This window comes from Nelumbo nucifera, chromosome 8 (genome assembly GCF_055504915.1).
Source record: "Nelumbo nucifera cultivar China Antique chromosome 8, China Antique-T2T, whole genome shotgun sequence".
In the NCBI taxonomy this organism is placed as follows: Eukaryota; Viridiplantae; Streptophyta; class Magnoliopsida; order Proteales; family Nelumbonaceae; genus Nelumbo; species Nelumbo nucifera.
The window spans coordinates 56,669,388-56,684,600 of NC_142656.1; the positions used below are offsets into that span (position 1 = coordinate 56,669,388).

A 15,213-nucleotide genomic window follows, 5' to 3' on the forward strand; every position below is an offset into this window, starting at 1 on the left:
GAAGTCTAGACCGATAAGAAAAATCTAATACACTTAAAAATATATTTCTTTCTTCTTTCATTGTCCCTCTTCATTCATTTTCCTCTTTCCACGTTGTTTCTCTTTCTCTTTCTCTCCCTCCCGGACCCATCACCTCTTTCTCTCCTCTCCCTCCCGGACCCATCACATTTGCTTGACATATAATAGATTTGAGTTGATAAAATCACTAACAATGGCCTTTGGGGATTGGGGGATCTGAACTGGTTGTCATTGTTGAACATGGGCATATTAGCTAAATGCTACGAGTTAGCTTGGCCCATGGCTCTAGATTCAATAAAAAACTGGACAAAGTTGTCGGACTGGAAATTTTATGGAGTTTGCCTTGAAATTATTGAATCTGACACTGACTTTTCTTTATGAACCAGACGAAAAGTCAGTGTTCATGTATCGCTGTCCCTCTGGATGACCAGTTTTATCTGCTACAGGAGAAAGCTGTATGCAATACTGATCATGTATGCAATACTGATGACGATCCGAGGAGAAAATAGCTCATGAATTTCCTGAAGCACCAAAAAGAAGGAAACCTGAACCTCTACAAGCAAGTCTTCCGTAACTAATTGTTAAAAGAACCTTCACCAAACGAATCCTTATCCCGGAGAAGTCTTTTTAGAAGACCAATGGCCAAGACATTCCCCTTCCTTGGCAAATTCCAATCTCATTAGAGCATGTGATAACTTACCGGTAGCTGGTAGGTGAATGTGCACTGTACATATTTGTCTTTGTATTCCTTTCAAACTGAGCCTAAATTTAATTAGTATTTGATTAATCAATTATACAATAGAATACATATATACGTAAGTGGTTTTAAAGTTTTCACTAAAACCTTTTTTTATTTTTTTTTATTTTGTCCCATATAGAATCGGCATAGGAAACAAAATGGCATGCCAACCTCAATTGTTCCACTCTCTTTGGATAGTAATAAATTATTTGATGAGACCAGATCTACTGCTCACACAAGGCGTGGTGCAGTCTGACGAGTACAGTCTTGTCAGATAGAAGCTTCCTAAGGGCGTAGCATTGCTTAGCCGCGAGCTACTCTGTTGCTCAGCGAGCTACTTTGTAGCAAGCTCTTAGGAGTACTTCAGGGTGACCATTATCAATGTTGGTCTTCGGGGCAGTTCTTCTGCCCAGGTGCTGGAGCGAGCTGGTTTCCCTAGCTCACGAGCTGAAATAGTCTTGGAGTATTCCTTTCTCAGTAGCTCAGGGGACCTGGAGCTCGCATTGTAGCGAGCTCCCCCTATAGCGAGTTATGACGTAGCGAGCTACTCTACAATGGTCCTTATTTTTTCCGGGTTGGCCTCAATGCCGCGCCGGTTCACAATGTACCCCAGGAATTTACCCGAGGTGACTCCAAAGGCACACTTATTCGGGTTCAATTTCATATTGAATTTACGCAGAAATTCAAAAACCATGCTCAAAATCTTGTATTAAGTCGCAAGAAAGCTGGGTTTTGACGACCATGTCGTCTACATAACATTCCACCTTTTGGCCAATCAATGGCTCAAACAGTTTATTTACAAGTCTTTGGAAGGTTGCCACGACATTTTTTAATCCGAAGGGCATGACCTTGTAACCGTACAGGCCGAGCTCGGCTATGAAGGCAGTTTTCTCTTCATCGGCTGGGTCCATCCTAATCTGATTGTAGCCCGAGTAGGCGTCTAGAAAGCTCAGCAACTCATACCCCGAGGTCGCGTCCACTAGGCGGTCAATTCTGGGGAGTGAAAAGCAGTCCTTTGGGCAAGCTCGGTTCAGGTCGGTGTAGTCAACGCACATGCGCCACATACCGTTAGCCTTTTTCACCAGAACGAGGTTCGCCACACAACTCGGGTAATGGACTTCCCTGATAAAATTGGTTGCAAGGAGCTTCCCGACCTCCTCGTCGACTGCCCTCCACCACTTTGGAGCTAGGTTGCGTTTCTTCTGTCTAACGGGCCTAACTACAGGATCAGTATTAAGCTTATGAGTTATGATGCTGGGGTCTATGCCGGGCATTTCTGCCGCGGACCAACCAAAAACATCTAAATTCTTAAGTAGAAAGCGTACCAGTTCGGATCACAAGGGCTCCAGGATGGAAGCACCAATCTGAAGCGTTTGGGCAGGGTCCTGTTCCGAGGTTGGGATAGAGACGGTCTCCTCCGTAGGCGCAGCTCGCTCCTCGCTCTGCTCCATAGGTCACTCCAACTCAAGGTTGTTGGCCACCTTGGCTTTTCCCTTGAGGGCGATGACGTAGCATTTGCGAGACTCAAGCTGGTCACCTTGCGCTACCCCGATGCCGAAGTCCGTGGGGAACTTCATGGCCAAGTAGTAGGTGGACACCATGGCCTGTAAAGCATGGGTAATCGGCCGACCCACTATGGCATTGTATAGGGAGGGGGTTGTGACCACCAAGAAGTCATGGTTGAGCCTCACAATGCTAGGCCTGATGCCGACTTCCACAGGTACTGTCACCCTTCCTAGGGGCTGAACTTCCTCTCCGCTGAAGCCCACTAGGGGAGTGTTCACGGGCTTTAGGTCGCTCTCCTGAAGCTGAAGTTTGTCAAAACACCCGGTTGCTCTCTTGAAACCTTTCTTTCCATTCTTAATCCATTTACCTAAATAAACACCCGGTTGTGCCCATATCTTCTTACAACCCGGGAGATCTCCAGTTTATACATCAAAATGTCATCCACATCATTGGGTTCATCACTGGCCATGCCCTCCATTTTCTTGGGAATGAGAATCCAATTTTAACTGATTCTTATTTCCAATTTTAATTCCCGTCTGCACCAAACAGGCAAAAAGAATAAATCATTTTAATTCCAATTCCGATTCTAATTCTAACAAGTTAAACACTCTTAATTTTCAAATGGAAAGACTTAATACAATAATGGCCCATTTGGTGTATCTTTTTGGGAAGATCTTCTAGTAGCTCTGGCAATCAAAAGATGTATTGAGCGTTTGTATGAAGATCCGAGCAACTTGAAGCATGTTTGGCAGACGTGTGTCTTTCCATGCATCTTTCCACGTCTTTCCGCATGAGATTAAAACATGAGTGGCACGAGAAGATTCATTTGAAGCTTCCTAAAATCATACCAAAATGGGCTTTTCACGTCTTTTCGGCATTTTGTCTTTGGGTGGCTAGATCTTCCACGTGCCAAATAGAAATAGACCAAAAATTGGTCTTCCTGGCTTGTAAACAGCCGAAAGACCACACAGAAAGACATACCAAACGGGCCCTAATTTTTCTAGAAGAGAGAGAGAATTCTGCCATCTTAGAAGAGAGATAGAGTTCGGCCTCCCCTAGTTCATGCACCTCATTTTGTATCCCCATCCTTTTTGTTCATTAAACCTTAGCTGATCACCATTCCTTTTCGATTATATCCATGGCATCGGTAGAAGTTGAGGAAGATGTCAGCATCCTTCCTCTAATGATACAAGGCCTTGTTTGGTTTGCAGAAATAGGGGTCTGGAATCGGGATCGGAATGGGCTACTCCAATTCCAATTGTTTGGTTGGATAGAAATGGAATTTCATTCTCATTCCTACTAGAATAGCATTCCCCCATTTGAAGGAATGGCCCTTCCCTGCCCCTCCCTTGAGAATAAAATCTTATTCTTACTGATTTTAATACTGATGAAGGGGAATTTGGCCCGACCTCGCAATTACCCGGCACGTGGCAAAAACAAGCAGCTCGGGACAGTAGGACGCCCGAAGCAAACACCGAAAGCAAAGTCTCAGCTCGCTATTGAGCCCGAACTCCAGACTGCCCTACTAGGAGCCCGAGCTCCCCACCAAGGGCCCGAGCTCCCCACCAAGGGCCCGAGCTCCCCGCCAAGAGCCCGAGCTCCCCACCAAGAGTCCGAGCTCCCTACTGGGAGTCCGAGCTCCCTGTTAAGGGCCCGAGCTCCCCACCAAGAGCCCGAGCTCCCTATTGATAACTCGAGCTCCCTACTGAGAACCCGAGCTCCCTGCAAGGAGCACAAACTATATTGGGCCCCAAGCCTCGCAAAGCTGTGACCCGAGCTGGCCCGTGGCAGCTCGGGACACTCCCCAAACCAAACTCAAGACATCTCGCTCACTCCAACACTTCGCTTCTGAAACACCAGGCTGATCGAACGTACCTGACGCCAAGGACGTCCGTATCCTTGGGTGACTCACCTGACTGATTTGGGATCTGACGCCTGACAGCCGCACTTCAAACGGCCTCCTGCTACCGCCACCTGCCACCGTCGTTACTAACCGCAGAGACGGCTCCGACAAAGGAGCAGTGGCGGTTCTGACCGGCCAGAGGAAATGACATCCGAACTGGTAGGAGCTCAGAAGTAATCATGCCCGATCTAACAGAAGCCTGGAAGTGAGTGCGCGAGGTGGTTATAAAAGGCTTCTACCCCCCAGAAACGAGGTATGCTAACTTTTGCGCTATCTGGTCTATCTTGCCTTTGAGAAACTCTAACTTGAGCTTCGGAGCCCTCACGCCGGGTTCTCCCCGGAGCTTCTCTTCTCCCTCCGTTTCAGGTCCCTGACCACCCGATTCAGAGGCAAGATCAGCAAAGACCGGCCGGATTGCACTCCATCAGTTGGCGCAAAAGGTCTCCTTCCAAAAGGTCTCCCTCCAAAACTCTCATACCCCTTTCTTCTCCTTTGAAAAACTCAATACTCATGGCCTCATCCAGCAACGCCGGACGCGGCACAGAAACAAACACCACCGGGGAACAGCCCCAAGTTCCCGTGGTGTGTGTTGGGCCGTTCACCATCCCCCTCTCGGTGGATGGAATCCCCAATCTGAATACGCCACAAGCAGTGGCGCCTGTAAACCTACCTGCCACAAACATCCCCTTCCCTCTCCCCATTGAGACTACCTTCACTGAACCAACTGCCGTCCCCCTGGCAGCTAGCCAAAATTGGTTGGACAACCTAATGCAGTGCATGCGGGCAATGCAAGCCCAGATGCAACAGTTCCAGCAACACCAGCTTCACCAGCACCAAGTGTTGCACAACCTCTCCCAATACCACTATCAACAGCAGTTCCCCCAACTGACACTGAGCCAACCACTACTGCCACCTCGCCACCCTGCTCCGAAGCCGGTCAAGGCCTCTAGGCCCCAGAATCCCCCAAACAGCCAAGCCTCGTCCCTAGGCCGGAGAGAAAGAAAAGTCATCCTCGCCTCGCAGCTCACAGGCAGATCGGGAACCTCGCCCGCGAGATCGGCACCTCGAGGCTCCAAACCGGAGTCCCCACTGGTGAACCAATTCGGCGTACTGGCAGCAGCGGACGACCAGCACTCCGGGCCCATCGAGCTCGGCAACACGGAGGCCAGCAGCGCCAGTACAAGGCCCACTCAGTAGCGAAGGCGCCGTCGAGGTCGACGAACAGCCACCCGCGTCCTGTCGGAGCTTTGAGGCAAAGGCGAGACGAGCTCGGACAAGGTAGGAGTTGCCCCGATTCTCTCAGTTCCTTCCCCCCTCGCATCAGAACTCCTGGCAGTCCCCTTGCCTAGAGATTTCAAGCTCCCGCCTCTAGACAAGTATGACGGGTCCTTCGACCCCAATGACCACGTGGACGCTTTCCAGTCCCAAATGCACCTCGCCAAAGCCAGCGAGTCATGCATGTGCGTGGCTCTCACCACCACCCTTAAGGGGGTAGCCCGCACTAGGTACAAGAACCTGGCCCTCGGCTCGATAAAGTGTTGGGCTCAGTTCGTGCAGGTCTTCACTGCACACTTTGTCACCAACAAACGGTGCCCCAGAGCAGAGGAAGGCATCTTTGGGGTAGTCCAAAGGGAAGGAGAACCCATACGGGGCTACATCAAACGATTCAATGAGGCATGTTTACAGATACCGCGGTTAGACCCCGCGGTGCAGCTCGTCGCAGCAAAAAGAGGGGTGACGCACAAGGAATTCAAATGGCACATGGTAGCCAACCAGCTCGCGACCGTGGCCGAGTTCCTCAAGCTCGCGGACAAGTTCATGAGGACTGAGGAGGAAATCAACCAAAGAACCGAGGGCAGAAACGAGAAAAGGAAGAGGGACGGCGAGCCCTCTAACTCAGTCGACCGAAAAAACCCGGCCCGGGACCCAAAACCGAACCAGTCGTTCCGAGCTCCCCTGCTAGTTCGGACGGATTACACGCCACTGAACACGAGGCAGACTGAGATCCTAATGACGATCAAGAACGCCCCATACGTGAAATGGCCACCTCGCCTAAAGGGAAATCCGAACGAAAGAAACAAGAATTTGTATTTTAGTTTCCATAGGGACCATGGTCACAGTACCGAGCAGTGCAATAACATCCGAGACGAGATAGAGGGGCTCATCTGTCGCGGATACTTAAGAAACTTTGTACAGCACAACAATAATAGCAATAAAGCGGATCGGCCAGGCGAGCACGAAAAGGACGCCCCCGAAACCAGCAGCAGGCCTGCCGAACCGATGCAGCGACAGCCTCCGGCAGAAAGGCCAATTCGGGGAACCATCCATGTAATTGTGGGAGGTTCGGTGGTAGCGGGGTGTACATCAGCGGCAGCCCGGACTTCAGTTCGCGAAGCGGTCCTCAAGGAGTGGAACCCTCCGAAAAGGCCAAAGACTGAGGAGCCAATCCTTTTCACAGAAGACGACGCGCGAGGAGTTCGCTACCCTCACGATGACGCACTTGTCATTAAACTAAGGATCAGCGACTTCGAGTTTAGGCGCGTACTTGTAGATTCAGGCAGCTCGGTGGACATCCTCTTCAAATCGGCATTTGATCGGCTACAGCTGCCGAGGAGCGAACTAAAGCCCGCAAGCACTCCTCTGGTGGGCTTCAGCGGAGAGGAAGTCAGGCCCCTTGGAAAAATAACGGTGCCTGTGGAAGTCGGCACGTGGCCTTGTGCGGTCAGACTCAACCACGACTCCTAGTAGGGAGCTCGGACTCCTAGTAGGGAGCTCGGGCTCCTGGACTTGTTTACTTTTGGTGCGTGTTTTGGACGCTCTGCTGCCTCGAGCGACTTGCTTTTACCACGTGTCGAGTGATTGCGAGGTCGGGCCAAATTTCCCTTCATCAAAAACCTATACAAAGTTTGTAAAGGTTTTCTTATGTTTTCCTATTTTTCCTTCAAACCAAAAATAACTTAAATGTAATAATGTATCAAGCATCCATCTATCGATCGATCTATCTATTTATTGTATATACATAATGCAGTTTTTGATATTAGCCTCTCCATCCTTCTCTATTATTTTACTAGCTAGTTTTACAATTTTTTTGCTACTTTTAAAACTTTAAGAAGATTATTTTAATTTTTATTTTCTAAACATTTTCATTAATTGGGTAGTGGATTTCTATTGAGAATCAAGCAATGGATTCCAATTTCCAAACCAGCATATCTCGAGCGAGTGATTAATTTCATGAACAAAACCATCAAACATCCATCTAGGATTTGTTCAGCTTTCCGGTTAATGGTTTTTAGCTGCCCAAATTCATGATGGATACCCCATCAACTAAGGAAGAGGGAGTTGGTACAATGGCCTTTGGATTGATCAATACAATTTAATTATATGAATGTCATTTCTATCAAATATAATAATTTGTATTAGTCAATCCAAACTACCGTGTCAAGCAAACCACCACATGCCCCATTAATAATAACACCAACCACTCACATTTTAACTTATCTATTAAAATAATCGCTTACATTAATTAAAATAGTCAACAACTTTGAATGATTTTTTGGTTACTCAACAACTAGGGTCTTGTCCTCATCCCTTGCAACAGATAGGTTGTAAGTCATTAAAACTGAAGATCAGGACGCGCGGGACAAAGGGTGTAAACGTATCGAATTTGAGCCATACTCGAATTTGAATCTGATTAAAAATATGGATATCTGAATTTGAATTTGATTTGATATCCGATGGATATCGAATCTGATTAAATATTTGAATATTTTATTTACATAAAGTATGTAAATATATAAATTATTTATATAATTTAATTATTATATATAAATTATATAAGATATTTAAAAATTTATATATAATATATAATAATTAAATAATCGATTAAATTTGGATATTTATCATATTGAATCAGGTCACATCTGAATTTGAATCCGATTAATTATTTAGTATGAATACGATATCTAAATTCGACCAATTAGATATTCGAATTATCCAAATTTAATTTGATTATGTCAATTCTCAAATTCGAATGAAATCGGATTTTGAATACCGTTTACACCCCAACATGGGCTGGATTAAGGTTGATGTGCCCTCACCTCTCGTGATCTCTTGTTGGTCATAGATTTACATCAATCCAATCCAACACAGTCGGAGTTGCACATAAGTGTTTGGATCTTTTACACACAATATGTTCTCACGTTTATGGGACATCATAGTTGTGTATGGGAAAAGGTTATAATGGCTGATACATATTGTTGAGAATTGGGGTTACGAAAACTTGGAGAAAAAACTTTAAGACATGTTTGATGATACTATCTTTAAAACGTTATTTGCCTCCACTCAGTTTTATCGAGTTTGTTGTTATGGGTTACAGGAAAATTCGTTCCTATGATACAATAGGGGTTTGGGCGAAAATCTGTAACTAAAAAATTTAAAGATTCTCCGAAAAATCTTCTGTAAGACAGTAGCATATCAAACTAAGAGAGGCAAGAGTGATTTATTCACTACAAGAAAAATGACCTTTGGTAACAGTTCAAAAATTATTTCCAATATAGGAAAAGTCATTGTCAAATGTTTTGCTTACAACTAAATGAGTTGTTGTTAGCGAAGCTATTGTTAAAAGTGTTTTGCAACAATAAAGTGTTGTGAAATATGTTTTTTACAACATTTGATCTATTTTCTTGCAAAAATGCTTATAGAGATGTTTTTTTATGCTGTTATATATCAATTTATATGCCACCATGTACTTATGTCGGCATATTTGTGGCATATCATCTTATGCCACAAAAAATTATGTTGATATAAGCTACTCCAATTCCAATTGTTTGGTTGGATGGAATTGGAACATTCCCCCATTTGAAGGAATGGCCCTTCCCTACCCCTCCCTTGAGAATAAAATCCTATTCCTACTGATTTTACTATCAATTCAATTTCCATTCCCGTTTGAACCAAACAGACTATGAGAATGGGTTAATCCAATTCGGATTCCGGAATATTTGAATTCCGATCCAATTCGGATTTCAACTCAAAACCAAACGTACCCGAAAATTTTTCCAATAATAATAGACTTCCATCGCTGTCTCTTTGACATGTCGATATTTGTCCTATATTATTATTAAATACTTGTCCAGATGTCTAGAGCGATAAAAAATGTCTAATACACTTAAAAATATATTTCTTTCTTCTTACATTGTCCCTCTTCATTCATTTTCCTCTTTCCACGTTGTTTCTCCTTCTCTTTCTCTCCCTCCCCGACCCATCACCTCTTTCTCTCCTCTCCCTCCCGGACCCATCACATTTGCTTGGCTGATAAAATCACTAACAATGGCCTTTGGGGATTGGGGGATCTGAACTGGTTGTCATTGTTGAACATGGGCATATTAGCTAAATGCTACGAGTTAGCTTGGCCCATGGCTCTAGATTCAATAAAAAACTGGACAAAGTTGTCGGACTGGAAATTTTATGGAGTTTGCCTTGAAATTATTGAATCTGACACTGACTTTTCTTTATGAAATGCAAAGAGGGGCTGTTACTATTAATAACATCTAATGTCCTATCATTGGAAAAGTGGTGTAGACTTTTCTTCCTTTACCGACAAACCTTGATGTGCAATCTTCACTTCAAAGGACAAAAAAACCCCAGTCTATTACCGGTTCGCTCCAGTACTGATCTGATGCCAAATCCATTTCCACAATCACCAATTTGGGTCAAGGGACTGAATTATTAGTAGTGGGTGTCACCAAATAAAAAAAATCAAGAGTCTACATCATTTTGTAATTTACATGGAAAAATCAGCTAAATTTGTTAATTTGTCATCATCAAGACTTCAGCCGCCTTCGTCTTGAGCCACAAGAAATTGACTATGAAAAGTCTTCGCCTTTGTCATCATCAAGTGGTGAAAAAAGCTTTTTATAGCAAATTAGTGCTATACCTAGCTACCATTCCAGTTCCACCATTGACAGGCAGATATCTAAAAGACTGTAAGGTGAGGAATTGTGCTGGAATTCTACTTGAGAGATCCAATATCTTGAGTCTTGACCAGCTCAATCAAGAGGTATTAATTTTAAACATGTTACTTACATTCCACTAGCTTTCCTTTTCATTTGCCATAATAATTTTGTAATACATAACTAGTAATGTGTTTAGATCTTGGTTTGTGTTTTGATCACTAGGTGTTTTGAACACGAAGAAATGAGTTTACATTCCGCTACGTGTTTACATCTTCATTTGCCATAAATCAAATCCAAAAACTGATGATCACAAGGTGTTTTGAACTCAAAGAAATGGGATTTTCGTTTGAACTCAAGAAAGTCGCTAGTAGGAATAACTGCAAATGTGTGTGGAGTCTTAGTTTTAATCTGTTATATTATAAGAACAAAAGGAATTAATTTACAAATTAGGATTTTGAAATTCCTTTTTTTCTCTTATTTTACATTAAAACCAAACGGTTATCAAAAAAAAATTGTAAGCAATCTGCTTGTATTCGTTCAGATTCACATGGGTTTCTGAGTGGTTAAAGTTTTTCAGGTATAACACCTTTCTTATGTCATAGAAATTGAAATTTACAGGTGATGGCTGGTATACAAAGAGTCCAAAGTTCTTATTTTTCTCTTACTTTCTATGTCAAACCAAAGGGAAATCAAAATATAAAATATTAATAAACAATCTGCAGATGATATTCATTCAAGTTCACATGGGTTTCTGATTGGTTAAAGCTTTTAAGATATAATTCATTTTGGATATCATAGAAATTGATATTTACAAGTGATGACCGGTATCCCTATGGGATTTATCAAACTTCTTTTAGCCTTTCTGCTTTATTTATCTTGCTTATTTGTTACAGCTGAAAATGTAGATAAGCAATATGGTGATTATTTTAATTACAAGGAGAAGGATCCTAGAAATCTCCTACCTCTATTGTTAAGTCATTAATAGAGGTGTTCACGGTTAACCAAACCCGAATTATGGACTCTTTTCTCAAATCAAACCAATCCTTTGGTTGAACCAAAACCAATTAATTATTTGATAAACATGCATACATACATATATATATATATGTTGTGTATTTATGATATGTATGCATGCATATATATTACATATTTATATCATTATTTATCTTTTGAAATATATATTTTTTGGTCAAAATATTCTGAATTATATAAGTTATTAACTATATTACATGATTAGCCTAAGCACACGCCCTTAGTCCAGCCCAACCTGCCTACGTTCCATCCTACATGTAGTATAAGTGGTACATTCTAAGTTGCTCCAACCTCCATTATCCCAGCAATTCCAGATCTCCTGCCTACGAGAATTCTATCCACACCTACCCACAATACACCACCCCCGTGAATTGGAAACATCTCCCCCTGCATCATACTATGCAGAGGAAGAGATATTCTTTATGCGTGACTACGAAAAACGTGGGCAGGAGATCTGGACTCTATCCCAGCACCCTTCCCCACCATCCTCCCCATCCCCACCCCAAAAGTTTACAATTAGGTCATTAGGTGCATTTGGTTTGTAGTGGGATTTGTATTTCATCTGTTTCACAAACACAAACAGCCTCCTCTATGTCATCTATACGCTATTGCTGGTTGTGGAATTAATGTGTTAAACCAGCAAAATGGCATTTTTTAACACAACTTTTTATAGATTTCTCAAGCAGAAAACATGGTTCACTGACAGGATATTGGTATGTCTAACATACAAATTGCTCTAGTCAATCAGCATCATCATAATCCTAACATGAATCTTTTGTTTTGTTTTGCCAATCCATTTTACTTAAAGGCAAGTACTTAAAACACTTCTTACTACTTCTACTCGTCTTTTTTGATCTGTCTCTAGTTCTTCTATCCCCATCAACTTGTAACAAATCACTCTTCTAAATTACAGTTGTTGGTGGTTTCTTATGTATATGACCAAACTATATATCTTAGTCCACTTTCTTTCGTTATATCATTTATTGGAGTTACTCCTAGGTTCTTATGGATGATTTCATTTGTAATCTTATCCTTTCGGGTTTTTTTATTCATCTAACTTAGCATATGCATATCTATTACACTCGTCTTCTCATGGATGTGTTTAGTGAATTCATCCATGATCAACACAGATAGATAAAGGCCAAGTGCTGAACCTTGATGAACACACATCATAACTATAAAATCTAAAGTCTCTCCCATTGGCGTTTTAACATTAGTTGTTACCTCCTAATACATATCCCTAATTAGTCTATATACCTATTTTGGACCCTGTCATATGCTTACCATTTAGTTAATAATGTCACCATTTCATGATTTGATGATGAACCATATCCTTAAAAAGTAAATAGAGAAAATACATGTACACTTGAATTATACAATCAATGATGTAATTTTCAAATATAGATTGGTATGGTTAAGCAGCCATACCACACTTTTTATAAACCATGAATTTAACTTGACCAAAGATTTTAGACCCTCTACCAGGGTCATTAAATAGGTACTATTTGATCAATATTTTATTAACGAGTTTACAATATAATAAGAAAGAGGAAGCACATTGACATGGTTGTCAATTAGAATATACACTAAACCAAAACATTAAGCTAGAGTATGTATATGATTTACCAGCCACTTAATGTATCAAGACATAGCATTAATCTATCCTTAATTAAGTGCCAGGATCCCCAATCCGGAGCTTGGTGTCTCTTCCGGCATTTGCAAAACATCAACTCAATTAAGGTATATTTTTTATATAATATAAGTGTAAGAGCACATGTTGCAAAAGAGTAAAAATAAATTAAGCAGTAAGCAAATCATACGAAAATAGTAGGTTAGTTAAATGGTCTATGTCTACTTAGACCATTTACGCCCTATGTCTACTTAGACAACAGGGGTAGAAATTGTCTAGTGAAAATTTCAGAAAAAAAAGGACATTCGCTCTTTTGTATAGATATATAAATGTAGATATAGATATGTGGAGAATTTTAAAATGGATTGATTTTGAATGTAGGGCTCAATGAAGAATCTGATGTCCAGCGATGTTGAGAAGACCCTGGCAGATGACAATGTTATTGGGAACTTGTCCACAACTGATGTTACGTCGTTTTACGTTCAGATGCTCAATGGAAAAACAATTCCGATCAATGTTGTGAACTCAGACACCATAGGAAGGGTGAAAGAAATGATTGAGGACAAGGAAAGGATACCGCCCCCCATGCAATCCATCACATTTAAAAAGAAACCACTTGAAGATGGAAAGACCGTAGCTGAATACAGAATTCAGAATCAGGACACGATTCACTTGACCGTCAATCTAAGAGGTGGAGGCAACACAACCGGACCAAGTAGCGGTGCAATAGGGATTGAAGTGATAGATGGAACAAATGGTGCGCGTTTGAAACTGGAGTTTAAAAACTCCCATCAAATACTCAAAATCAAGGAAATGATCAGATATAAATTTCAAATTCCACCAAACGAGAAAATTTCTCTGAAATTTAAGGAAGTGGAGCTCAAATACGAGGATAAAACCCTTCCAGAGTACAATATCAAGGACCAAGACAAACTTCAGTTCATCCGCGATGGTGATTCTCACAAACAATCATGCATTCCATACACTGGCAACAACAATAAGCCTAAGAAGACATCTGTGGAGGGTGAAATACAAGCATGGAAAGTGGAAGGCAAAACACAAACAAGCCAAGTGGCAAAACCAAGTAGTTCTAACAAGCAGAAAGTGGCATCTATGGAAAGTGAAACAAAAGCAATTAAATTGAGAAACGTAAGTAATTCTAATGGTGAGGAAAAGGCTGAAAGTGAAACACAAGCAAGTGAAGTAGGAAAAGCAAGTTGTGCTGATTCTATTGAAAAGGCAAATGCTGGAGGTGAAAGGCATCAAAGAGAAGTGAAAAAAGCAAGTAGTTCAACAGTAAGCAGCGATAATAATAAGAATATTAACTACAAATTGAAGAACAAGCAAGCAAATGTGACACAAGGAAGTAGTTGCAGAAGGTGAAAAACAAATAGAGGGAAGACGGGTCGTCAATAGGTCGTTTGTGTGTGTGGCTACCGACTTGCATAGGAAACTATTTCTAGTGGATAATATTGGAGGGTCGACTTCTAGTAAGGATATTAATGAGGTTATTGTTGAAGACACCAGTCAAACCGGTTCATTTTGGCTTCCAACAAAATAAATCACCATCTGCTCTTCCGCAATCCAGCCCATGGTGACTGTGGGACTCGGATCTCCGCACTTGTCTTTTGGAGTATTGTAATAAGATAAGATTGAGTATCAAGATGAGATTGGAATGGAAGGTTTGAGAGATGGGATAAAGTTTGAGTTAAATTGCTTTTCATGTCTCTCGATTTATATATATATATGATGTATTAAGTATTGTAATAAGATAAGATTGAGTATCAAGTTAATTTCTTTTATAAATGCATTATTTTCTACTTTATCTAAAATTCTACACATTGCAATTGTATTTATCTTTGTATGTTTTTATTTCACTATGACTCATAAATTTACTCTTTGTTTTTTCCTTTTATAGGGAAACTTATACAAACCTCTCTCTTCTTTTCCCTACCTTTTCTTTCAAACTAAATACATCTTTAGGGATAACTTATTTTCAATTGCTTTATCATGCATTAATATAGTTCAAGAGTGAATTGTTTAAATGCTTAGGCTGGGGCAGAATTACAAAAACCTTCCCCAGATTTTCATTCTCTTGCAATCCTATAAGCCTCCCTTCTGTAGGGTCTGTTTGATTTGTAGGAATATAGTCTAGAATTGGAATCAAAATGTTTCATTCCAATTCCAGTTGTTTGACTATACATAATTAGAATCCTATTCCCATAGTTGATTTTTTAAGATGAATAAAAAGTATAAAAAAAGAGGAAAAGGTAATAAGGAGGAATATATCAGAGGTCTAAAAATTTGAAATAAATAGGGCACTAGATTATTGCAAAAAAAAAAAAAAAAAAAAAAAAAACGTAAGCCTCTACTCAACCAAACAACCCAACAAATATAACAACCCCACCCGCCTTCAGAATACCTAACAACACCT

At 41.4% G+C, this 15,213-nt stretch overlaps 1 protein-coding gene across 2 annotated transcripts; it reads left to right on the top strand.

Annotated features, from left to right (window-relative positions):
- Positions 1 to 10,014: 10,014 nt before the first annotated feature.
- LOC148790043 (uncharacterized) lies at positions 10,015 to 14,611 on the top strand. Of its 2 annotated transcripts, XM_088893311.1 has the most exons (3): positions 10,015 to 10,221; positions 12,824 to 12,889; positions 13,161 to 14,611. In XM_088893311.1, the coding sequence occupies exons 1-3, from the start codon at positions 10,030 to 10,032 to the stop codon at positions 14,160 to 14,162; spliced, it is 1,260 nt and encodes a 419-aa protein (XP_088749437.1). In that variant the 5' UTR covers positions 10,015 to 10,029; the 3' UTR covers positions 14,163 to 14,611. The 2 variants fall into 2 exon arrangements, with proteins under 2 accessions (XP_088749437.1, XP_088749438.1); XM_088893312.1 differs by lacking the exon at positions 12,824 to 12,889.
- The last annotated feature ends 602 nt before the right edge of the window (positions 14,612 to 15,213 follow it).

What these genes read in the sequence shown, in the direction of transcription:
- LOC148790043 (XM_088893311.1), top strand. Translation starts at nt 10,030, where the DNA reads ATGAAAAGTCTTCGCCTTTGTCATCATCAAGTGGTGAAAAAAGCTTTT. An exon ending in TTGACCAGCTCAATCAAGAG is followed by an intron (nt 10,222 to 12,823) that starts GTATTAATTTTA and finishes TCCTTAATTAAG; the next exon opens with TGCCAGGATCCCCAATCCGG. An exon ending in AAAACATCAACTCAATTAAG is followed by an intron (nt 12,890 to 13,160) that starts GTATATTTTTTA and finishes TTTTGAATGTAG; the next exon opens with GGCTCAATGAAGAATCTGAT.